The sequence below is a fragment of the Mercenaria mercenaria genome, chromosome 7 (genome assembly GCF_021730395.1).
Source record: "Mercenaria mercenaria strain notata chromosome 7, MADL_Memer_1, whole genome shotgun sequence".
Classification (NCBI taxonomy): domain Eukaryota; kingdom Metazoa; phylum Mollusca; class Bivalvia; order Venerida; family Veneridae; genus Mercenaria; species Mercenaria mercenaria.
Genome location: NC_069367.1, coordinates 54,231,688 through 54,255,969, shown reverse-complemented (window position 1 = coordinate 54,255,969; position 24,282 = coordinate 54,231,688). Strand labels below are relative to the sequence as shown.

The following is a 24,282-nucleotide window of genomic DNA, read 5'->3' as shown; positions in this document are numbered from 1 at the left end:
ACCATCATAAGCTGACCATGTACAGCAAGAAACATAACTCCATCCTGCTTTTTGCAAGAATTATGGCCCCTTTTGGACTTAGAAAATATCAGATTTATTGGTTAAGTTTTATATTTAAGTCAGCTTTTCTTCTAAACTATTCAAGCTATTGCTTTGAAACTTGCAACACTTGTTCACCATCATAAGCTAACTCTGTACATCAAGAAACATAACTCCATCCTGCTTTTTGCAAGAATTATGGCCCTTTTTGGACTTGAAAATCATGGGTAGGACAATTTTTCTATTATACAAAAAAAAATCAGATGAGCGTCAGCACCCGAAAGGTGGTGCTCTTGTTAAAAGATGTTAGAGAACATGTGGAGCGAATTTCATTTGGTATTGAATTCCAAACATTTGCACCATTGTAACAAAAGGTTTTTTACCATAATTTGTACGATATTTAGGTATAACTATGTCATTATGAGCAGCAAATCTTAGATTGTTTGTTTCATTGCTGGAAAAGGTTAAAATTTCAGAATATATGAAGCTGCTAAATTGTTACAAGCTTTGTAAATAAGACAGTCCGTGTGGAAGTTACATCTTCCATTAAATGACATCCACCCAAATTCTTTCAACATATCAGTTTTTGTTGTTTGCAACGTTTTATTCAAAATTATTCATGCAGCTCTACCTTGAATTTCCATTATTTTCTTTAAAGAGCTCTTATTTCCTTGATACCATACAGTACAACAATAATCAAATATTGACATTATATATGCATTATAGAATAACTTTTTCATTTCATCTGTCAGATAGTACGATATACGTCTCAACAATGCTATATTTGAGTTAAGTTTAGTGCAAATTGTTTCAGTTTGAACATTCCACGACAATGTCTATATAAATGACTAATAGGAAGTCCGATGCTTATGGTTTATCTATACTGATGCTGACTACGGTCAAAACTGATACAGCTTAAAAAAAAATAGTTTTTGCACCTTGACATTTTGTATTACTTGCTTGGAAATAGTTCTTTACAATTGTTACTTTTTTGTTTAGTACACACACAAAAAACCTCTGCATTTTGTTTTGTTTGGATTAAGTGACATTGTCTGCTCCTGAGTATATTATGTTTTGTTTAGTTTATCATTTAAAACCTACGTTACATTATAGCACTTAGACTGACAAAAACTTTTATAGATACAAAATGAGCATGAAGTTTCAGTGCTTAGTTAACAAGCATATCTAAAGTTAATGATATTTGAATAATTCTTCATGGAAGATGTTTTAAAGTGCATCCTTTTGCCAGATGCAGCTTAATCTTACATACGTTACTTATTTAGATTATATCAAAACACGTAATTGTTGTATTATATAACCTAGGTGACTTTTCATGTAGGAACGGAGTTAAATACTTCCGACGGATTTATATGAATTCTTTGACAATACTGGATATTGTATTGTAAAAATGAGTTAACTAGTACATGTACATGTTTTTAGCGACTCTCACATACAGCCGACATCAACTCTCATGGAAAACTTAAACAGTATATTTATCTGCTCGCAATTTTTGTTGATATATTCCCAGATGCCACTTAAAAAGATACGTTACCATACAGATGTATTTTCAATGTTTATGTTACATGATCGTTACTGCGAAAAAAATACAGTTTCAAATCCTTTTATTGTATGATAAACATTTAATAGCAGCAATCAGTTACTTGTTTCCATGGACGTATGCTTTTCGACTTTCGTGGTATAAAAGGTGCAGACAAAAAATATTTTTAACATAATAGCCATTCCATTCAGAAGAAATTGCATATCGATGCTAATTACGTCTGATGTTGTTATCTTGTTCCTTTAATGAATACGCTGATACTTGAATGAGATTTAATGCAACAGACTTAGAGAAAACTGTTCTAGATATAGACATTTTGGTATTTTTAGCTCACCAGAGCCAAAGGCTCAGGATGAGCTGATCACTCACTGTCCGGCGTCCGTTGTCCGTCGTCCGTAAACTTTTAATTTAAAGGATATCTCCTCATAAACTGCTTGGCCAATTTCATCCAAACTTCACAGGAATATTCCTTGGATGAAGCTCTACAAAAATTGTTCAAAGAATTGAATTCTATGCAGAACTCTAGTTGCCATGGCAACCGAAAGGAAAAACTTTAAAAATCTTCTTCCCAAAAAACAGAAGCCCTAGAGCTTAGATATTTGGTGTGAAGCATTGCCTATAGGACCTCTACCAAATTTGTTCAAATCATGACCCCCCGGGGTCAAAATTGACCCCGCCCCAGGGGTCACTTGATTTTACATAGGAAAATCTTAAAACAGCTTCTCAAAAACCAGAAGCCCTAGAGCTTAGATATTTGACATGTAGCATTGCCTAGTGGACCTCTACTAAAATTGTTCAAATCATGACCCCGGGGTCAAAATTGACCCCGCCCCAGGGGTCACTTGATTTTACATAGATTTCAGTAGGAAAATCTTCAAAAATTTTTGAAAAATAAACCAGAAGGCCTTGAGCTTAGATATTTGACATGTAGCATTGCCTAGTGGACCTCTACAAATTATATTCAAATTATGACCCCCAGGGTCAAAATTGACCCCGCCCCAGGGGTCACTTGATTTTACATAGGAAAATCTAAAAAAATCTTCTCAAAAACCAGAAGCCCTAGAGCTTAGATATTTGACATGTAGCATTGCCTAGTGGACCTCTACTAAAGTTGTTCAAATCATGACCCCGGGGTCAAAATTGACCCCGCCCCAGGGGTCACTTGATTTTACATAGATTTCTATAGGAAAATCTTCATTTTTTTTTTTGAAAAATAAACAAGAAGGCCTAGAGCTTAGATATTTGACATATAGCATTGCCTATTGGACCTCTACAAAAAATGTTCAAATTATGACCCCCGGGGTCAAAATTGACCCCGCCCCAGGGGTCACTTGAATCTTCAAAAGTTTTCTAAAAATAAACCAGAAGGCCCAGAGCTTAGATATTTCACATGTAGCATTGCCTAGTAGACCTCTACAAAATTTGTTCAAATTATGACCCCCGGGATCAGATTGACCCCGCCCCATTGGGTTACACTACCGTCCATGAACAGGCTCAATCAAACCGAGCCTGCAACATTTTCGTTTTTGTCGTGTTGAGCGACCTGTGAAGTTTCCACTTTTCTCTATTTTATTATCACAGCAGCGTTGTTTGCCGTAAAAAGTCTCCCCGTACATTCAATCAGGGCTGTTATATTTCAATCTTTCAGATCCCCTTCCTAAATTCCAGTTTGTTTAGTTCTGCCCATTGTTTTCTCGTTTGGGGCAAACCCATTATTTTATCTGGGGACCAGACGCCGCTCTTCATGGAATTACACGCCTCAACACGTGTATCATTGAAGGTTCCATGTTCACCGCCGTTTGAATACATCTGCGGATGTCTCTAAATTGCTTTTTGTACTTTTAGCATGTGTAAATGTTGGGTTCTGCTCAACCCGGGGCTAGAGGGCGTGAACGGTAGTATGCATTTCCACTACCGTCCATCAATCAAACCGAGCCTGCAACATTTTCGTTTTTGTCGTGTTGAGCGACCTGTGAAGTTTCCACTTTTCTCTATTTTACTTGATTGTACACAGAAAAATCTTCATTTAAAAAAAAAATAAACCAGAAGGCCTAGAGCTTAGATATTTGACATGTAGTATGGCCTAGTGGACCTCTACAAAATTTATTCAATCATGACCCCCGGGGTCAAAATTGACCTTGCCCTAGGGGTCACTTGATTTTACATAGGAAAATCTTCAAACATTTTCTAAAAAAAAACCCCAGAAGACCTAGAGCTTAGATATTTCACATGTAGCATTGCCAAGTGGACCTCTACAAAATTTGTTCAAATCATGACCCCCGCGGTCAAAATTGACCCCGCTCCAGGGGTCACTTGATTTTACATAGGGAACTCTTCAAAATGTTTCTAAAAATAAACCAGAAGGCCTAGATCTAAGATATTTAGATAGATAGATAGATAGATTTATTTCTGCATAAAATGTATACAAAACATGGTAAAATGGCAAATATTTGACATGTGGCTTTGCCTAGTAGACTTCTACAAAATTTGTTCAAATCATGACCCCGGGGTCAAATTGACCCCGCCCCATGGGGTTACTTGATTGTACATAGAAAATTTTTCAAAATTTTCTAAACATAAACCGGGAGGCCTAGAGCTTAGATATTTGACATGTAGCATTGCCTAGTGGACCTCTACAAAATGTGTTCAAATCTTGACCCCCACAGGGTCAAATTGACCCAGCCCCAGGGTTACTTGATTGTACATAGGGAAATCTTCATTAATTTGCATAACATAAACCAGAAGGCCTAGATCTTAGATATTTGATATGTAACATTGCCTAGTAGACTTCTACAAACTTTGTTCAAATCATGACTCCCGGGATAAAATTGGCCCCGCCCCAGTGGTTACTTGATTGTACATCTGAAAATCTTCCAAAAAAATTTCTAAAAATCATCAGTTTGACATTTGAAACATGTAGCTCTTATTACTCAGGTGAGCGATCCAGGGTCATCATGACCCTTTTGTTGTAATTTTAATGCATGGATGTATATTTACATAATTATTATATTGGCATAGATATTCACTATTACAAATAATGTAAAGGTAAAGGTCACATGTGGCTTAATACAGTTTCTTTTTGTTGATACATGAAATTACTTCAATGTTAAAACATACATGACAAAACATGTGTTTTTGATCAGTTTCCCACTTACTCAAAAATGATATTATGATTGGAATTGATGATATATATAAAAAGCTATTAACAATTATTGATTTCCAGAATATGGACACAGACACAAGTCACAACTTCATTGTATATAAAGATAAATAGGTAATACAGCATTATTACGATTGCAATATAAAACACGGTGTGTATGCATATCGGATCCCTCTCTGTGACACGGTGCATATCCATATCGGCGGACTCTTTGCGAAATCTGCTATATCGGCGATTTCTTAGCGTCGGCACCGGTGATTCTTTGCTAAAAAACAATGTCCAAGTGGGTAGAGGAGGCGAAAAATCGAGCTGCCATCCATGATCATAAGTATTCTGCTCAAAAATAAGTATAGCACGGAACATTAGAATGTCTTTACTATGTGTTGTAGTGTTTACATTTTAATTGTCATCTATTTTGCTCGCAAACACGGTGAAATTAGTTGATGGTGTACAGACATGGAAAGGTTCAATAACTCTACTTTGCATTTTGTCAAAACAATGCCCCTTTTTCGACTTAGCAGTTTTTGTATGTAAGCTGGTATCTCAGTATCCATTAATGGGAAAGGATTGAAACTTAACATACTTGTTCACTGTCATGATATGACACGAGTGCAAAGGTTCAATAACTCTACTTTGCAGTTTTACAAAATAATGCCCCTTTTTCAACTTAGCAGTTTTTTGGTTAAATTCTTATGTTATCAGTACCCACTAATGGGAAAGGATTGAAACTTCACACTTTGTTCACTGTCATGAGCTGACAAACACTGTGCAGGTTCCATAACCCTGTTTCCCATTTTTACAAACTTATGCACCTTTTTCGACTTTTGTATTTATTCAGTTGACAAGGCTGTTGAATAGTCGAGCATTGCTGTCCTCCGACAGCTCTTGTAATTTTACGAATTTCCTGTGGACGTCTTTTTTCTAGTTCCTGACTTTGAGATAACTCCAATGCTGAGAAGTTTGTTTTAGAAATATGTTTAAAAATGCTGTATGTTTTGAATTTTTTCACATATGTTCTGAATTTTGACACCAATATGCTTTTTGGCTAAGATAAGGTAAAATACCAAACGTAGACTACAAAAGTGACAACTTAAAATATCTTTTTTTTCCCTGACATTTATGCTATAGTATACTAACAGTAAAACAATACAGTCATCGATATGGGTTCGAGCCTCATTTGGGGTGTTGAATTCTTCATGTTGGGAAGCCATCCAGCTGGCTTACGGAAGATCGGTGCCCGCTCGTGATGAAATAATGCACGGAGGGGTACCTGGGGTCTTCCTCTACCATCAAACCTGGAAAGTCGCCATATGATCTATAATTGTGTCGGTGCGACGTTAAAACCAACAAAATAAATAAAAACAATATAGGGTATGGTACACAGTAATGACCATAACACGTATTAAAAGTTACTTCAGAATTCCAGATGCAGTACGATTATTATGATATTTTTGTGTGTTTTATTTTCTGATATACTATTAATTCCATACCAAAACGTTTATGTTGGAATAAGTTCAACCACAAATGTTACACTGACCAGCATAGCTGATGTTTATTAGTCCCCTACTGGTTGAAAACCAGTTTTGGGGACTATAGGAATGCACTTTTCCGTCACTCTGTCATTCTGTCATTCCGTCATTCCGTCCGTCCGCAATTTCGTGTCCGGTCCATAACTCTTTTATCGATGAAGGGATTTTATTATTACTTGGCACAAACGTTCCCCATGATGAGACGACGTGTCATGTGCAAAACCCGGACCCCTAGCTCAAAGGTCAAGGTCACAATTGGAGGACAAAGGTCAACAGGGCTTTTTTCCTGTCATGTCCATTACTCTCCCATCCATGAAGGGATTTTAATATCACTTGGCACAATTGTACCTCATTATAAGACAATATGTCTTGCACAACTTTCAGACCCCTAGCTCAAAGGTCAAGGTCACACTTAGTAGTCAAATGTTAGCATGGCATGAACAGGGTCTGTTTCGTGTCCGATCCATAACTCTTTCATCCATAAAGGGATTTAATTATTGCTTGACACAAATGTTCCCCATGATGTGACGACGTGTCATGCACAAAACCCGCACCCCTAACTCAAAGGTCAAGGTCACAATTGGAGGACAAAGGTCAACAGGGCTTTTTTCCTGTCCGGTCCATAACTCTCTCATCCATGAAGGGATTTTAATATCAATTGGCAGAATTGTACGTCATAATAAGACGATGTGTCATGCATAACTTTCAGACCCCTAGCTCAAAGGTCAAGGTCACACTTAGTAGTCAGATGTTAACATGGCATGAACAGGGTCTGTTTCGTGTCCGGTCCATAACTCTGTCATTCATTAAAGGATTTCAATATTACTTGGCACAGATGTTCTCCATGATGAGACAACATGTCATGCGCAAATCCCGGAGCCCTTGCTCAAAGGTCAAGGTCACACTTAGTAGTCAAATGTTAGCATGGCATGAACAGGGTCTGTTTCGTGTCCGATCCATAACTCTTTCATCCATAAAGGGATTTAATTATTGCTTGACACAAATGTTCCCCATGATGTGACGACGTGTCATGCACAAAACCCGCACCCCTAACTCAAAGGTCAAACTTACAGGTCAAAGGTCTAATTCAAGAATGACTTTGTCTGGAGCATTTCTTCTTTATGCATGGAGGGATTTTAATGTAACTTGGCACAAATGTTCACCACCATGAGGCAAATTGTCTTGCGCCAGAACCAGGTCGCTAGGTCTAAGGTCAAGGTCATACTTAGAGGTCAAAGGTCAAATTCAAGAATGACTTTGTCCAGAGTATTTCTTCTTCATGCATGGAGAGATTTTGATATAACTTGGCACAAATGTTCACCACCATGAGGCACACCTTTTTAGAATTATGTCCCTTTGTTGTTACTATAAATAGATAACATTGTAAGTTTTTAATTACTGGCCGTAGGGAAAAATCGAGACCACTTTTCTGTGGAACAACATGCATGTTACATCCAATATTTAGGTGTATTTTGATCTATCTCTACCTGGTAAAGATTTTCTTGTGGACTTACATTTTATAGATTTTTTTTTTAGGATTAATTTCACTTTGTTGTTACTATAAATAACTTTTATGATAACTTTTTGTATAATAGGCCAAAAAAAAATTCCAAATGAAAACAACTACGTTTTTATATATGCAAATTTTAATCCAAGTGCTTTGTTATATTTTATATTATATTGTATATATATTACAATATTGTTTATACATCATTGACAGATATCAGTTTATTATGTTATACTGCAGTAGAGAAAATTAGGTGCCTTCCAGTAGGGGACTTTGTATTGCATGGCAATACTTCATTCACTTGTTTTATCATGGAGTAGCACAGTGGTAGTGTACTCTAATCACATTATGAATTTTATACAAAACTGTGATTTTAAGAATTGAAGTCAGCCATATACATGGTGACCCTCACCCTCTGAATCGGCCAGGTCGTTCACATTGAACACACTAGAGATCTTTTGTACTGATTCTCCAAAACAAAACATTATTTGTTTAAAATTGAGAAGTATGCAGCTGTTCTTGTAAATAAAATGAGAAAAGTTAGTGATTTTATGTTATCATCTAAACTCGATTCTGCCTGAACTACTAGATGTCAACAGTCTTTGTAATCTCACAGAACGATGATAGAACATATTACACATCAGTGAACTCTAATTACTTTTTAAATTGCTCTTGACATACAACCGACTTTCAAGTAATGATGAAGAAATTTTGCAGTTCTGCAAACTGTACACGCATAGTGTCTTGTCACGAATATAGCGTATTATTACCCATGCGTGATCCAAATTGCAGTATTCAGCTGCTTAAAGGATGAAAACGGTCTTTAACTCAGTCACTAAAGAACGCTTTGGCCTATAGTCATCAAACAATAATTGTCTGTGGTCAGAAAATGATCCCTATTGTTTCGGAGGTCGGTAGGTCTAATGTCACAGTGGTCTCTAGCCTGAAAAGTATGCCTGCTCAATTACTTTAGAATGCCTTGGCCTATAATTGACAAGACAGTAGATGGCCCCTATTAATTTATATGTAAGTAGGTAAGAGGTCAAGATCACATTAATTTTGAGACTGAAAACAAATTTCCGCTTGATAACCAAAGAAAGCTTGTGCCTACTGCTTTTTAACTTCATTGATTTATTCATTTATTGTATTCAACAAAGGACCGCTACGGTTATCGTGTCAGGAGTTAGGTCCATGTTTCGGAGAAAAAAGCTAGAACATCATTAAATCATAGAAAGAAAGCATTGTTTTACATGAAAATTAAACAGCATATAAAATATGTATATTATTCTACAAAACCATTGTCAATTTACTCATATATTTATTGAATTCCGGAAAGGGACTGCATGAAGGGGCCACACTTCTGGACAGTTCAGCTTCTTTAAAAACACGCCATTTTTAAAAAGCTGTTAAAGGTCCTCGTTTTGATGCATTTGCAACCATGTAGCAGTGTTTAAACTTTACATAACTGGGTAAAACATCGTTTTTGACATTTGTCTATATTTAATGCTTTACAAATGGCATTCTTCTTTAAATGGGGAAAACTCGTTTAGAATATTTTAAGTATCCAATTCTATGGGACAGAACAGTAAAACATGTATTGGACAGATAAGTTGTTTGTCAAGATGTTGTTCATTTGCCGGATATTCCCATCTGCACCTACAACCAGTGACAGAATCTTTTTCTTGCATACCATGTTAAAGAAATAAAAATAGAAATAAAATCAATCGAACGGCTTTCTTTTTAGAACTATTTCTTCTAGCTGCGTATTTAAACAAAGCGCGGAAAACCAACGTCCGTAAACAGGAAAGACGTCATGACATTTCAAAGACAAATGACAATGTTTAGTTCCGGTTTTGTTTTATCAGTTGCAGCGTAACGTTATGAATTTTTGATATGGTATGCAAGAAAAAGATTCTGTCATTAGTTGTAGGTGCAGATGGGAATATCCGGCTCTCGGGTAACTGTTTACGCGGTTACTCGGATGGAGCCTCGTAACCGCCTAAACAGTTACCTTCGAGGCCGGAAATTCCCATCTGCACCTAAAACCGGTGAAAGAATCTTATATTCCAGCACCGAAAAAAAATACCGGAAATCCCCATCTGGTATGCAAGAAAATTTTATCTTTGCACGTCGTTGTTCGTCTGTACGTCAGACTGCCAGCAATATTCGGCATTTTTTTCTCACCGTATTAGTGCAGCTATTAGATTGTCAGTTTTTAAACAGGTGTATTATCAAATAATATTTAGGTACATTTGTGTTTATGACATACTTGCATATTATGCTACGTAGGGAGTTTTCACATTATATTTCAGAGAAATAAAACTAGCATAAAATGTATTTTATTGCTGTCTTTAAATACTTGATGAGACTATTGATATGGAACATTTTCTTAAAGAACATACTGGAGATTATAAAACTTTGTGTAGAAATTATCATTCAAGCGAGTTACAATCTTTGTTGAAAACGTTCATGTAAATGTTTAGAAAAAATAAAACGTTTTTTTTTATATAGGTTAGTGTTCGCGTTTTGCACACGCTGATCGTGGTGTTCATCAGGTAGGGTCAAAATATATGCTTGTTACATATTCACATTTTTTTGTCTCATTGAAATGTCTTGACCATTCTAAGGGCAATATCCTCGAGAAACCATGTTTACGTTCTTCACAAGACTGCTGTCCGTTGTCCACTTTACTAAATTACATCGTTTTATATGATAGAGAGATAACAACACTATTCCATTTCAGACTTTATGCTAGAATAACGAAACATAACATAAACGTTTTTAGCAGAGTTTTTCTAATTTGTCAGGGACATAACATGTATAATATATCTCTTTATTAGGAGACACATAAGATATCTGGAGACTGTTAGTAAAAGTATACACAAGTTAACTTGTAGTCAATCTTTAAACTAACGGGAACACATACATTGTATTCAGCAAGTGATCGGTTAGCTGTCTGTTCAGTTACATTTACCGGTACTTTATTAGTTTATATAAATGAAGATCGTGACTTTTATCTTCTCTCTGCTGGCTGATTTGACAATAGACAAAATGTCTAGACTTATTTTCCTCAGCTGCAGATTTCTGTTGGTAATATGCAAGATACTGGTGTAAATGGAATCCAGGACACTGGTAATGTTAAGTTACCGCATTGATATACATATAACTGAATCGAAAATGACACTGACAAAGTAACTAGAGTAAGGATAATTGGACCAAGGACTTTGAATGATAATCTATTGAAAAGTAAGATTAATGAAAGAGAAAACTTGAATGACAATGATTCCCGTTGCATAACATAGATTTCAAAACTAAAATAAAATCTAGTAAAATAATACATACAGAGACGAATTTTACCTGTGGATATGACACTGTATAACTTGTAGCGGGATACTTACCTATTATCATATTGCTGAAATTGGACATTCCAGCCTGGCTAATAGCCTGTTTCTATACTATTTTGTGAAAAATGGACATAAAACATATCTCAGTGAAGGATAGTCATATAAGTCACAGTATTACCCTTGAAAGAGTGAGAATACGAGGAATTTGCTCGAACCACTGGCAATTGTTTCTGATATTTCCGTTGTTGATAATCCGTCTAGATTATCAGTGTAGCATATCGCTAGGTGTACACCACAGTTTTTAAAATGTTTAGCAACCTTATTAAGAATAGAAGAATCTGATAGCTGGTACATTTAATACAGCTTAACGATTAGCCTTTTATATTTAGAAAAAAAAAATAAACAACACCAAATTATTGAAATGAAGGGATGTTTCACATGAAAATTGAACATACTTATAAAACATGTGTTACTTTACAAAGCAATTGTGAGTTTACTGATATATAATAATGGAAAAGGACTGCATAAAAGGGCCACACTTTCGGACAGTTCAACACCTTTAAAACCCCCCATTTTCAAAGAATTCTTACATGTCTTCATTTTGGTGCATTTGCAATAATGTCCCAGTGCTAAAACTTCACATAACTAGTGGAACGTAGCCGTCAGTCTAATTTGCACGAACATCCGGTAAATCCAAGAAAATACATTAAATTTATTTGCTATTCTTAGTATGCCCTTTTGTGCAAGAAACTTACATGTTTTCTTTTAAGCAAATGTAATGTAAGGTGGCAGGGGAGCGGTTTCGTAGTTTGGCCCCGGTCGATTTTCTGTATAAACAGGACAGGGTAGATATAAAGGCATATCTATCTTACTGGTTATTTATCATTATTAATTCTTTAATATATCTGGGGAATGAGGAACGGTTAATGATTCTACATGGCGGGTGTTTTAAAATTCCTAGCTCCGTACTTCCGGTTGAGGCTAAAACATAAACATCAGAACAAAAAGTCGGCCAGACGCTCGGCTGTCATCCATCCACTTTTTTTCAAGTGAAAATTAGGGAAATAAAGTGGTGGTTGGGAGACACATTCCACACCACCTGGGTATGCATCTATGTTCGCACTATACATATATGCTACGAAATTGGATTTAAAAATACAAAATGGATGAATGGCAGAGTTCAAAGTGAGGCCCGGTTAGGCTAATTTTGGTCTATAAAATTTGGGTGATTTGGCCAGTTTTCACTACATCTGGCATGGAAAGCGACAGGTGCATAGGACCGGAGAGTCGTCTTTATGTAGTCTATAGTATCTGCAATAGTCCATAGTAGTTTCAAAGAAAAATAAGCAAAAACGAGATTTCTATGGATATTTCAACACTGGTACCCACACGTCAATGTGGAATTCGCAAATCTGCACTCCCCTGCCACCTAAGGCTGTCTGTACATATATCTCTGTAATGATTTGTACTGGGGTTAACAACCGTTCTAATATAATCACTTTCGAAGGAAAGCTACTTTCGAAAGGATGTATAAAATTTCGTAAACCTCGAGGGCTATGAAATCAGATTTTCATGATCTTCTTATAGATTTTTATTACTTATGAGAACGATAAAGATGTATTAATATTTGCACTTAAGAACTCAAATATGTATTGATAACTCTGAGGGGAACATTAATACAGTTTACTTTTCTAATCTTTTCAACTTCAGAAATTGTTTTCAGAAATTGTTTTCTGGAACAACAGTTAAAGTCTGTCATTGTTTTCTGGAACAACAGTTAAACTCTGTCAGGCTATCTTAAACAATATTTTTAACTTTGAACTTTAATCTTATCGAAAAATAAGTAAAATACAGCTTGTATATGTATTTTTTTCAATTTCTAAAATGGGAAAACCAAAGATTTTACTGCATACGTTAAACACTCCAGTTCATTTTTGTATCCCAATGGTAACTTTATAATTGCATAGTAACTTATATTAAAAGTTTTGTTTTCTCATTCTGTTATCTTGATTCATTTTGTCCATTTTTTACATATTTTAATGGTAATACAACCCCCAAACTGTTAGCTAATAAAAGCTGGCGGATTAGTACAACTGCGCTTTCCGTGGGCATATTAGTATTTCATATGACGGAAATGGCATGTGTAACCATGTCAATCCGACAGTCTTTGTGATGTCCGGAATGCGCGGCCTTTCATGGAAGTTGCATATAGAGTCGTATACGTACGGAAATGCATTTGGAAAGAAAATTTCGATTATTGGCACTTTTGTACCATTGGCACCGCTCTTTTTCAGAGCTAACATTTTGTCTTCTGACAAATCCGAGTTATATGGAAAATCTTTTAGTTTAGGTGAAGGCAACTGTTTTTAACTGTAATCCTTACACAAACAAAAAGGCGTAAGGTACTCAAACGAAAACAAAATATAGAATATAGAATTGCAAATTGAAGAAAAATTAGCTGAAGATCTTGACTTGATTTTCTAGATGATTTTTCCAGTTATCATTATAATTATCTTCTAACTGGTCTACCTACAGAGTTTATCTAATCTGATAGATTTCAGGGGTATGAAGGCGCTCACATACAAGTGTTAGAACAAATTAAACATTGATTAGCTCTGATATTTGTTTCGCTCTTGGAAAGCAATCATCCCGGAAGTGATAATGAATGAGTTTCAAATAATAAAATCAGCAGTTGTACAAGATTTGGATGAAACACTATCTGTCTGGTATTTTATCAAACTTACATTAGCTTTGTATATTCCGTTGTCAGATTAAAAATGTTTGAACTCAAATTCTTGCTGAGGTCAATGCTCATCTAAAATTCAATTTCTTCCTTCTAGTTGAAACTTCTGCATTCGTTTTATATATCGAATCTGCTAGATTTCGAGAAATAATAAATAATAATAAAAAAACCCCAGTTTTGTCCAGTCCTAGACGCTGTAGGTAGTTTGAACTTGAGCTATGCAAAGGAAGGACCTATAAAATGTCAAATTTGCTGATTGTAAGGTGACATTCATTTATACACACCAAGTACTAATGAGTATGAGGCATTCCTCAATAAATAACTTCAAATATAACTGAAGCTTGAACCGTTCATTTCATAGCCGGCACCGTCTGTGCAGCAGTATCATGTGTGATGTCTGACGGACGTATCATGGTATGTAGAGAGCACTAGTTGGTTAATAACATTTGCATTGTTTTTACAGTAATAAAATTTAAACAGAAACATCATGTTTGATTCCCGTTTACCATGACGGGTTTGCCTGGTTATATTTTAACACTTTACAATACTTTTGATTTGAACCTAATTCTAATAAAAACTGGAATTTCTTTTTTTAGCTTGGTTAAGTTTTACGTTTAGGTCTACTTTTCTCCTTAACGGTCCAAGCTATTGCTTTAAAACTTGGAGCAGTTATTTGCCATTAAAAGCTGACAATGCACAGCAAGTACCGTAACTCTACATTACTTTTTGCAAGATTTGACTTGGAAAATATCAGATTTCTTGGTTAAGTGTTGTGTTTAGGTCCGCTTTTCTCCTAAACTATCAAAGCTATTGCTTTAAAACTTGCAACACTTCTTCACCAACAAAAGCTGACTCTGTAGAGTAAGAAACATTGCTCCATCCTGCTATTTGCAAGAATTGTGGCCTCTTTTAGACATAGAAAATATCAGATTTCTTGGTTAAGATTAGCGTTTAGGTCAACTTTTCGCCTTAACGGTCAAAGCTTTTGCTTTAAAACTTGGAGCAGTTGTTTGCCATTATAAGCTGACTCTGCACAGCAAGTACCGAAACTGTACATTGCTTTTTGCGAGAATTATGGCCCCTTTTTGACTTAGAAAATCAGATTTCTTGGTTAAGTTTTGTGTTTAGGTCAGCTTTTCTCCTAAATTATCAAAGCTATTGCTTTAAAACTTGCAGCTCTTATTCACCATCAAAAGCTGACTATGTACAGCAAGAAACATAACTCCATCCTGCTATTTGCAAGAATTATGGGTCCTTTTGGACTTAGAAAATAACAGATTTTTTGGTTAAGTTTAGCATTTAGTTAAACTTTTCTCATTAACGGTCAAAGTTTTTGCTTTAAAACTTGGAGCAGTTATTTTCCATTAAAAGGTGACTATACACAGCAAGTACCGTAACTGTACATTGCTTTTTGCAAGAATTATGGCCCCTTATGGACTTAGAAAATATATTTTACAGAGACAAAAACAGCAGATGAGCGTGACTGTGTATGCACCCGCATGGGGAAGCCCTTGTTTTTTTTCTCGGACAGTATTAAATTTATCATAAAGATTTCCGATGACAAATACAGGTCTAACTATAAAATGGTAAAGATTAAAGATAAAGATAAGAGATTTCCTACTATTACAACAGCAATGATTTGTATATGAGTTTCTTAACGGGGGCAGACCGAATTACTAATGTTAGATGAACGATGTCCAACCATTTTACCTTTCTTAGAATGTTCTGTATATGTACATAGTATGTTATTATAAAAAGGAAGGAATAAAATAAGTTTAAATCAAATCAATGAGTTTCTTAAAAGGAAAGACACCTTTAGTTGAATGCGAATTAAGAAAAGTCTAAAATATTAAGTATTTACCACAAAAAAGTATATGATTCTTGTCAAAGAACTACTTAATCGAGATAGGTTGCTTTGTGACATTTACAGAGAGCTGATAATAAAAAAACGGATAGAAATGGAGTCTTAAGTATGTTCTGGTCAGTTTTCCAAACGTAGCATGGCAAGGCCTTAAAAGGTCAATGACCTCGGCATATTATACTTTCACAACACCAGTAGTTCACTTTGCTAAATTACTCCGTTTAATATGATTGATACCTAGCTACATACGTCTACTAAAGACTTAGTGCCAGGATAAAAAAAAGTAGTATTTTTGTTATTGGACATGAACATCACGCGCAGAATTTCTCTGTTAATTAAGAAACATATGAATCCTTTTAGTTTAATTTGACCAATCAGCAATGTCGCGAGTACAGCGATTTTTATAATTGTATCTCAGTAGCAACAGTATATATTAGATTGAAGAGACAATCTTCTCATCAAACGTGTCTACATAACCAGGAGTTAGTGGACTCCCAGTTATAACTGGTTCAAATCTTGGCCCTTATTTGACTTTGAAATGTTTAGTTTAAGTTTTGGATGCAAGTTGTCATTATTGTCATAATAAATTCTTATTTGTAACATATTATAATGAAATAAGAAATCATGTTATTCTTGCAAAGTTACAGCCCTTGTTTGACTCAGAGAAGCTGTCTGGTATAGCGCTCTCTCTGAGAGACAGCTCTTGTTCCAATCCGTCTCAACACAGGAGTGTTGTTTTAAAACAGCAAAACAGACTGGTGCTTTCAAGTCCACACAGAATTTGTTACCATGCTTTTTGTGCGAGAATTTGCAAACTCACTAGCAAGCTGAGACCCAGGTTGTTATTAGGTTAGACAGTAGGTCAAGAACTTCATCATTTGGCCAGAATTAAGATCCTTCTTAACTTGAAAAAAATGATTTTCTTGATTTAAAGATTTTGTTCAGGTTCCCTTGTGGAACAATAGTACTAAATAACCAGGCAGCACATGTTGGCTAGTCGGATAATGGCGGAAAGAAATAAATCCTCATTCAAAGTGGCATTTTTTATGTTTTATGTAAAGCAAGTTCCAGTTTTTATTTCATTGTAGGCATTTTAAAAGCATGTTCAAGGAGATTTTTTGCATTGATAGAAATGTAAACAAACCTGATTACTCATGTGTTCATACCCACTTTTAAGCTGTCAGTTTGGGAGATATTCCATAGTGTTGACCTGTCAGACAAGAAATCTCTAAGATAGATGACCTCTACTGTTCTTGGCGTTTTCAGGTGGTTTATAGGTCATTTAAGAACATAAGGCTAGTAATTCTTTGTTTTTAAAATGGGCAGCTCTCAGAAGAATTTTAATTTGATATAGAACATGTAGCAAATTTATTTGCTACTGTACAGCCTTGTCTTGAATATTAAGAGCTATAGCTTTGAAACTTATATATTTGTTTATAATCAACGACCAAGAACCCTAACTCTTCTGTCGGATGTAATTGAATCACTTACAGACTAGCATTGGCGCCCGCAGATGCTTTTGTTGATTGTTATCACCTAAATTATTCTGTCGGTTGGTTAGATCTATTCTGATAGATGTGATCTCATTGCTCTCAGATATCAGTGTAAGAACAAATTAAACATTGATTATATCTAATTGTTTTATTTCTTCTGGCATAGCAATCATCCTTCAAGTAAAATTAAACAGATTTATGTGCAGAAAATTAGCGTTTTTATAGATGTGTTGTGATAGTTTAATTCCCAATGCAATACCTAACCAGACATGTTTTGTCTCTTTGCATCATCCAGACAATTTAAATTCCAGTGCGTGATGAAATAATGCACGGAGGAGCGCCTCCACCATCAAAGCTGGAAAGTCGCCATATGATATTATATAATTGTGTCGGTGCAACGTTAACACCCCCACCCCCCACCCCCAAAAAAGCCAGTGGTCTCGAAAAATCACGATATTTTCAAGAGAGCTGTTGTTTTAACATAACTACCGAACAGTTTGCTTAAATAGCTACGTTTAACGTAGTCGAGATATAGAGATGTATTCTGAAACTCATTTAGAATAAATAAAATCTTACACATCGGCTAGTCCATAGGTAAGGCCGCTAATTTCGAATTAGTGGCCCCTCACCTATATGTTTTGAAACACCGCTTAAGGTGAAAATTTCTTTCATCTGAGGAAAGTCAGGAAACCATCAAGCTGCATACGGAAATCGTTGCTTCTACCCAGTAAAAAGGCCATGTCAGAAATAATCCTTAGCTTGAAAGTGGTCATATGATTTAGAATTGTATTGTATCTTCAGGCGCATTTTTAACACATCTCAAATTGAAATTGTGCAATCTAATATCCTTATCTTATATACAATTTTGCTTTAATTCATTGCATTTTATATGATTTAGTTTCCACCATTAACCGTTGTTTTTGATAAGTTCTACTTTTTATCTATGATTTAATAGTAATCAGTGAACAATTCTGTATTAAGCAAAAGGACATACTTTGATAATCACACGTCTTATTTAATAATTTTCATGAGTATATTCCTTTGTAGATAAATTTCAAACATTGCAAATACGAATGGAGTTTGAATACCAGCTATCCTTGACTTCATCTCGTTTTACGAGATTTGACTCGTATTTCTTTTATTTTGCGCCATAATCCCATATTCGTACTCAGTAAAATACCTGCCTTTGGTAGAAGGGTTCAGATTTTCACATTGTCTGTCACCCATACCCATACCAAACAATTTTATGTGTTGAATTCCTTGTTCATAGTAGAACGGAAATTGTTCAAACTTCGTCTTAATCAGATACTCAGATAATTGTAGATTTAGATGTTTGTATTTATTTCTTTTGTATTTGCAGGTTATTGGCCTCTGAATGTAGCGCTCTGTGATCTGTATATTACGTCAGACGTTCTTCTGTGTACGTCATCGATTCTGCACCTCTGTACAATATCGTTGGAACGATTTCTCGCTATCAGGAGTCCTTTAATGTTACGGACGCGGACTAAAACAACGACCAGAATAAAAATCTTTCTTGTTTATCTCGCCGCATTGGCAATAAGCAGTCCAATTATGATACTTGGCTTTGTTAATGAGAAGAATATATTGAACGGAAACCAGTGCGTGCTAAGTAATAAGCATTTCATAATTTACGGGAGTGTAAGCGCTTTTTACATTCCCTTAGGGATCATGGGGATTTTGTTCGGTTTAACGATACATCTGTTGAGAGCTAAATCGAAAATGTGTGATCCCAACGAGAGCAGAGACGGCGACGTGATAATGAGAAGATTTAGAAGCAGTGGGAGTTTGAGCTTTAGGAAACGTTCTAAAGCTTTACAGAAGGAATATGCTAATAGATCTATGTCGCCACTGACTCCCATGTCATCGCTAGATGGCAATGAAAAGTTCTTTCGCCAACAATCAACGACTAGTAATGACACTACTGAACAAACTGATCAGGTAAAGCCATTATTTTACAAAGATACAGATCAATCGGACAGTAGTTCATCAAGAAGTGGAAGCCCTGTCTCACAGCAGCTCAGTTCTCCAGAATGTCATAGCACGGATCAATCTACTTCAACTGATTACCGTATACACTTGGAAGATTTACGGCAACAAAGCATTCCCGAAGATGAACTTTATGACACGGGTACCAGTACAGCCGTCACGCGATCTCTCTCTACGCATGATCAAGGGTTAGCCAATCAAAAGCTAAGTGATATGAATGATAACGAGACTGTCGAATCAGGAGTTATAAAGACATTTAGTGCGCCATCAAGATTGCATGACCTTGTGAAAAAGCACCATGGGTTAGGATCTGCACGATCTCCAAGCAGTTTTATGTCTATGTCTAAAAAAGATTCACTCCGACAAAAACAAGTGAAAAATTCCGTTAGAACAGAGCAAAAGGCGAGTAAAACTCTGGGGATTTTGTTCGGTTGTTTTGTGTTTTGCTGGGGACCATTCTTTATTGTGAACATTCTCACAGCAATATGTGATTCATGTTATTTTGACCATCTTATGGTCACCATATTTGTTTGGTTAGGTTATGTATCCAGTACGCTCAATCCCATTATATACACTGTGTTTAACAGAACTTTTAGAACCACAATTATCAAACTCATGAAATGCCAGTATAAACGTGTACAAAAGTCAATGAGGATCAAAGCTATATGTGTAGGTCTTAACTACAACGTTCCTGAACGTAAGGACGCCGATATGCGTATACCATTATGACACACGCTTACAAAAGTACATGAATGGATGGAAAAGTAATATTGTACAGATTGCAAGAGAGGAACAGGACAGAAGTGATAACGTCTGGTTTGTTAGAAGATTTCAGATAAAAATGATTACGTCAAGATTGAGAGAGAAACCCGAAAATAATAAAAGTCGTGATTGTTGAGGCGAAATTCAGACAGAAAAAAATGAGTACGCTAAAACTGAAAAAAGGGATTTTTAGAAAGAAATTCAGATAGAAAAAGGCTTACGCCAAGACTGAAAGAGAGAAAAAATGTTATATCAAGATAGCAAAACTTACGTGGTTCATGTTAAAGTTTGTATAATGAAATTTAATTTTGAATTAAGTTAGTTTATGATGAAATACTTAGTAGGGCTTTTGAACCATTAAGGATGTATGATTGAATTGTTTCTACAATTAGAAATTTGTTCAAACCCTGTTAGCTTGGAAAACATTAACTTCTTAGACATTAAGAGCTGAAAAAGCACAGGTCACTGCACTTGTTTTTTATTTTTAGGGCATTTACTTTACCCACTGTTTAAGCATTTCTGAAATTATGTACATGAGAGAAATTTATAAAACACATAATATTCCACTTAATTCTGGTCTCTTACAGGTTTACTACGAATACATTTTGATATCAGTATTATATAAGCATAAATGTCACAACTAAATCTCTTTCATTTTTATGTTAGCATAATCACCCCACTAAATTTTTTCATTTTTCATTTGGGATATTGGGACATTCTGTTTTAAGCTTGAGAAAAGTTTTGAATTTTAAACTTCTGTAACGATATTTTAATGACTTTTTTGAAGTTAAGGCATAAATAAAAAAGATTGTCAATCAGCATTATAACTCGTAGTTTTTTTTCTGTTTTCAATTATGTTCGATTATTTTGTCCAGAGAAACAGAGAAGGAATTTTCAAAATATAAATCTTGACACAAAACTGTATCACTAGCTACTAGCTCTACAATCTAAAGTACAACACCTCTAGACACATACACATTTTATATCTGTCTGCGGCTTGAAGAGTTTTACCAGGATTCTGATTGATGAAATTTCTATACCTAAGGGAAAACTTGTTAATGACATATCAGATATCGATTTATGGACCGGAGCCCGTATTCATCAGCGTTTTAAGAAGGAATTTAGGCTAAATTATTTTATCTCAAACATTGTTTAATAATCACAAACGACACAATAGAGTTCAATGTTATAAGGCCTAAAAATTGTTTGTTTCCGGTATCCCGACCTACCCTAAATTTTTGCCCCGACCCTAAATGTTTTTATGGCCTTGGAGATTTTTTTTTCAACTGCACTTTTTATGCTTTAAACATGGTCAGTGATGTTAGAAATCAACCTACTGATGCTCTAAAGGCATAACCCTCATATTTGTATTCATTTTTTGACACAGAAATAATTTCCGAAAAGTCTCACTTAATAAAAAAAATCCTCCACCCCACTCCCAAAAAACCGAACTATCTACCCTAATTTTTTGAGCATGTTACCGGAAACAAACACTTTTTTTGTTAGGCCATAATAAACTAAAGTTACGGCAAACAGAATAGTTGTTGTCCAACACTGTTATAAAAAGTAAGTCTGTATTGATAATGTCCATTTTGTTTGAGGATTGCGCGCTAGAAATGATATATGCCTGATGATTGTTATTTCATTTCTCACAAAATATGTCAGTATAATATGCATGTTAAATGTCGAAAGTTAATAGAAAAGGTATATGTTAGTCTCTAAACAACTTCCTGGTTAAAACGTTTAGTATTATAAATCTCAAAAACTCAAGATGCCGCAAAAGTTGTCAATCAACAACTAGGATGATGTGTAAAAGTTTTTGTTAACATAGTTGTACATAGAAAGGTTTACATTAAAAAAGCAACTGTTAAAATTACAGAACTCGTGAAAAGTTTTGATAAATTCAACAGAATGCGACACTGATGTAATTTATCAAGAACAACACTACATGAAAATTGTATAACTTTGTGAAAATGAAAATCTTCATTTCAAGATAAAGGAAAAAATGCGTTATATGATTAAATCTTATGAAATCGTTTTTGTAACTTGTTTGCAACTAAATGTTAGCATTTAGAAAGATGGAAACCAAAGGAGCTGATCAAAATCTTAGTTGTTCATTTGATAATTTATCAAATAGTTAGAATTAGTAATGCTTATCCATTGAAAAATAAAGTCACAGGAATCCGTTTTTACTTTTGGCAACTTTACTCTTTCATATGAGAACACAGTCACGACTATTTAGTCATGTCTTGAGTCAAATTGTAAGTACAATTAAAAATATACGTTTTCATAAACTTTTCCACTTATTATGGATTCCAGGTCTTAGACTGTTACTACAATGACATTATAACAGTATTATTAACCCGTAAATGCCAAAATCTCTTCATTTTATGTTAGTCATTCTGATAATTTTTTTTCATTTTTCAATTTCGGATTTTAATCAAAAAGTTTATAAAAGAAACTTAAGAATTGATTTTTAAACTTTGTTAAATATATTTTAAAAGTAAAATAAGATTGGTTAAAATTCAGGTCAAATGAGTTATTCCGTGTTTAATATATGTTTGATTATTTTTGCATGGAGAACTATTTCAAATATATGTTTCATTACATAAATGGTATCTAAGTTTTCAGTGTATAAGTAAGCACTTTACAATTAACATTATATATTGTACGGCTAAACAGGATTCTAACTGTAAATTCTTTTACCTAAGAAAACTGTAATAATATCAGAAAATGTCATATGCCGGAGCGTATTCATAGCTTTCATGAAGGAATTTAATAATTAGTTTATCTAAACATTTTTATAATAAAGCATCACAGGTTAATGTTTATAAGGAATAAGTTTGTTTTCGTAATGCCGATACCCTAAATTTGGCATAAATTTTTTACCTGGTAATTTTTTTTAGCCAACTTTTCAAGAATAAGTGCAGAAATCCGACCACCCGCCGTCCCTCCCACACATAGAAGAATACGAGTTTCTACCGTCAATTTTTTGAAGCTTTAGAGATAAACAATTTGTAAGCTATCAACACGGAAATCAGTGGTGGTCCACATAGCTAGACAAATTAACTGTCAGTTGTATAGTTTGCTTGATTTGAGTATTGCCCCTTTAGATAGAAACATGCCCTTTGATATGTTATTTTTTTCACGTACCAGTAATCATACATGACAAATGCTTTAGGAATAGAACCGTTTTGTAAAAACTTTTAAATTTGGTTTACTCAAATTCCATAAATTCCAAGAGCGCAATAATTCCATACAACGACGGATGATTAAGGGTTTTTGTAACTAGAATTGGTTATATTTCGTACCAGGTTCATATTTGAAGCTACTTTTGAGATTAAAGCATTCAAAACTTGATAAATCGTTCACCACACTATGTTCTTGTGTATGTATCAGAACATAACTATCATGAAATTTTCTCTTATTAGAAATATTATTTTGTTCAGTTCATATTTGACAAGTTTTTCGATAAAGCTTTAAACTTTCATACTTGTTTACCTCCCATTAACCGTATAAGCAAGTGACACATAACCATTAGGTATTGCCTGTAAATGGCCATGCAATCGTGAGTATTCGTCATTCATATTATGACAATGTCTTTATACAGTTTGAAACTTTCACGCGACATCCCTATCAATAGATATGATAACAATAACTCAAAAGTTTTCTTTAGGCCCATTTTGTTAAAATTTTTATTTTTAACAATATTTTTTGGAAAATTTGAAATAGGCCATTTGAACATTAACCCGTTATAATATCTCTATTGCTGGTAAGCCTTTGCACATTGTGACTCATTTGGTACTTTTGTTTAATAAATTGGTTCTGTTTTCATAAATTATGTTTTTACTATTTACATATGGCTTACAATGTCACTTGTTATTCAGTTATGATTTCCATCTGTAGGCAAAGTAATAATATTAGAAAATTATGCATAGTGGACCTAATTGGACATCAATTGCCTTAGTGAAGACTTAATGAAATCAAGGTAATAGAACATTATTTTGTCTAATCTATTTTTGTTTTGATACATTCCGTGAAATATTATTGACCCTTGTATCAATAAAATCTTAATAGTCGACGCCTGTCATAGCATTTGTTTAATTTTAAGATTACCTACAATGTACCTCACCCTGCAAAACACGGTACATAGTACTTCTATTTTAGAACTTTTGTTTTGAGAATGTTTATATCCTTCATTGTTTTTTGGCCATTTTTCTCTGGCTATATACGTATTTTCTTGAGTTATATTTTTTCGTAATTTTTGAATATTTGGTAT

The 24,282-nt window shown here is 34.7% G+C and overlaps 1 protein-coding gene across 1 annotated transcript in view; it reads left to right on the top strand.

Annotated features, from left to right (window-relative positions):
- The window catches only part of LOC123554137 (5-hydroxytryptamine receptor 2A-like), a 48,442-nt gene extending 28,320 nt beyond the window's left edge, over window positions 1-20,122 (top strand). Inside the window, exon 4 of the mRNA XM_053548416.1 lies at window positions 18,595-20,122. Within this exon, the coding sequence (XP_053404391.1) occupies window positions 18,595-19,970 (1,376 nt within the window). The 3' untranslated portion in view covers window positions 19,971-20,122. The remainder of the gene's footprint in view (window positions 1-18,594) is intronic.
- The last annotated feature ends 4,160 nt before the right edge of the window (window positions 20,123-24,282 follow it).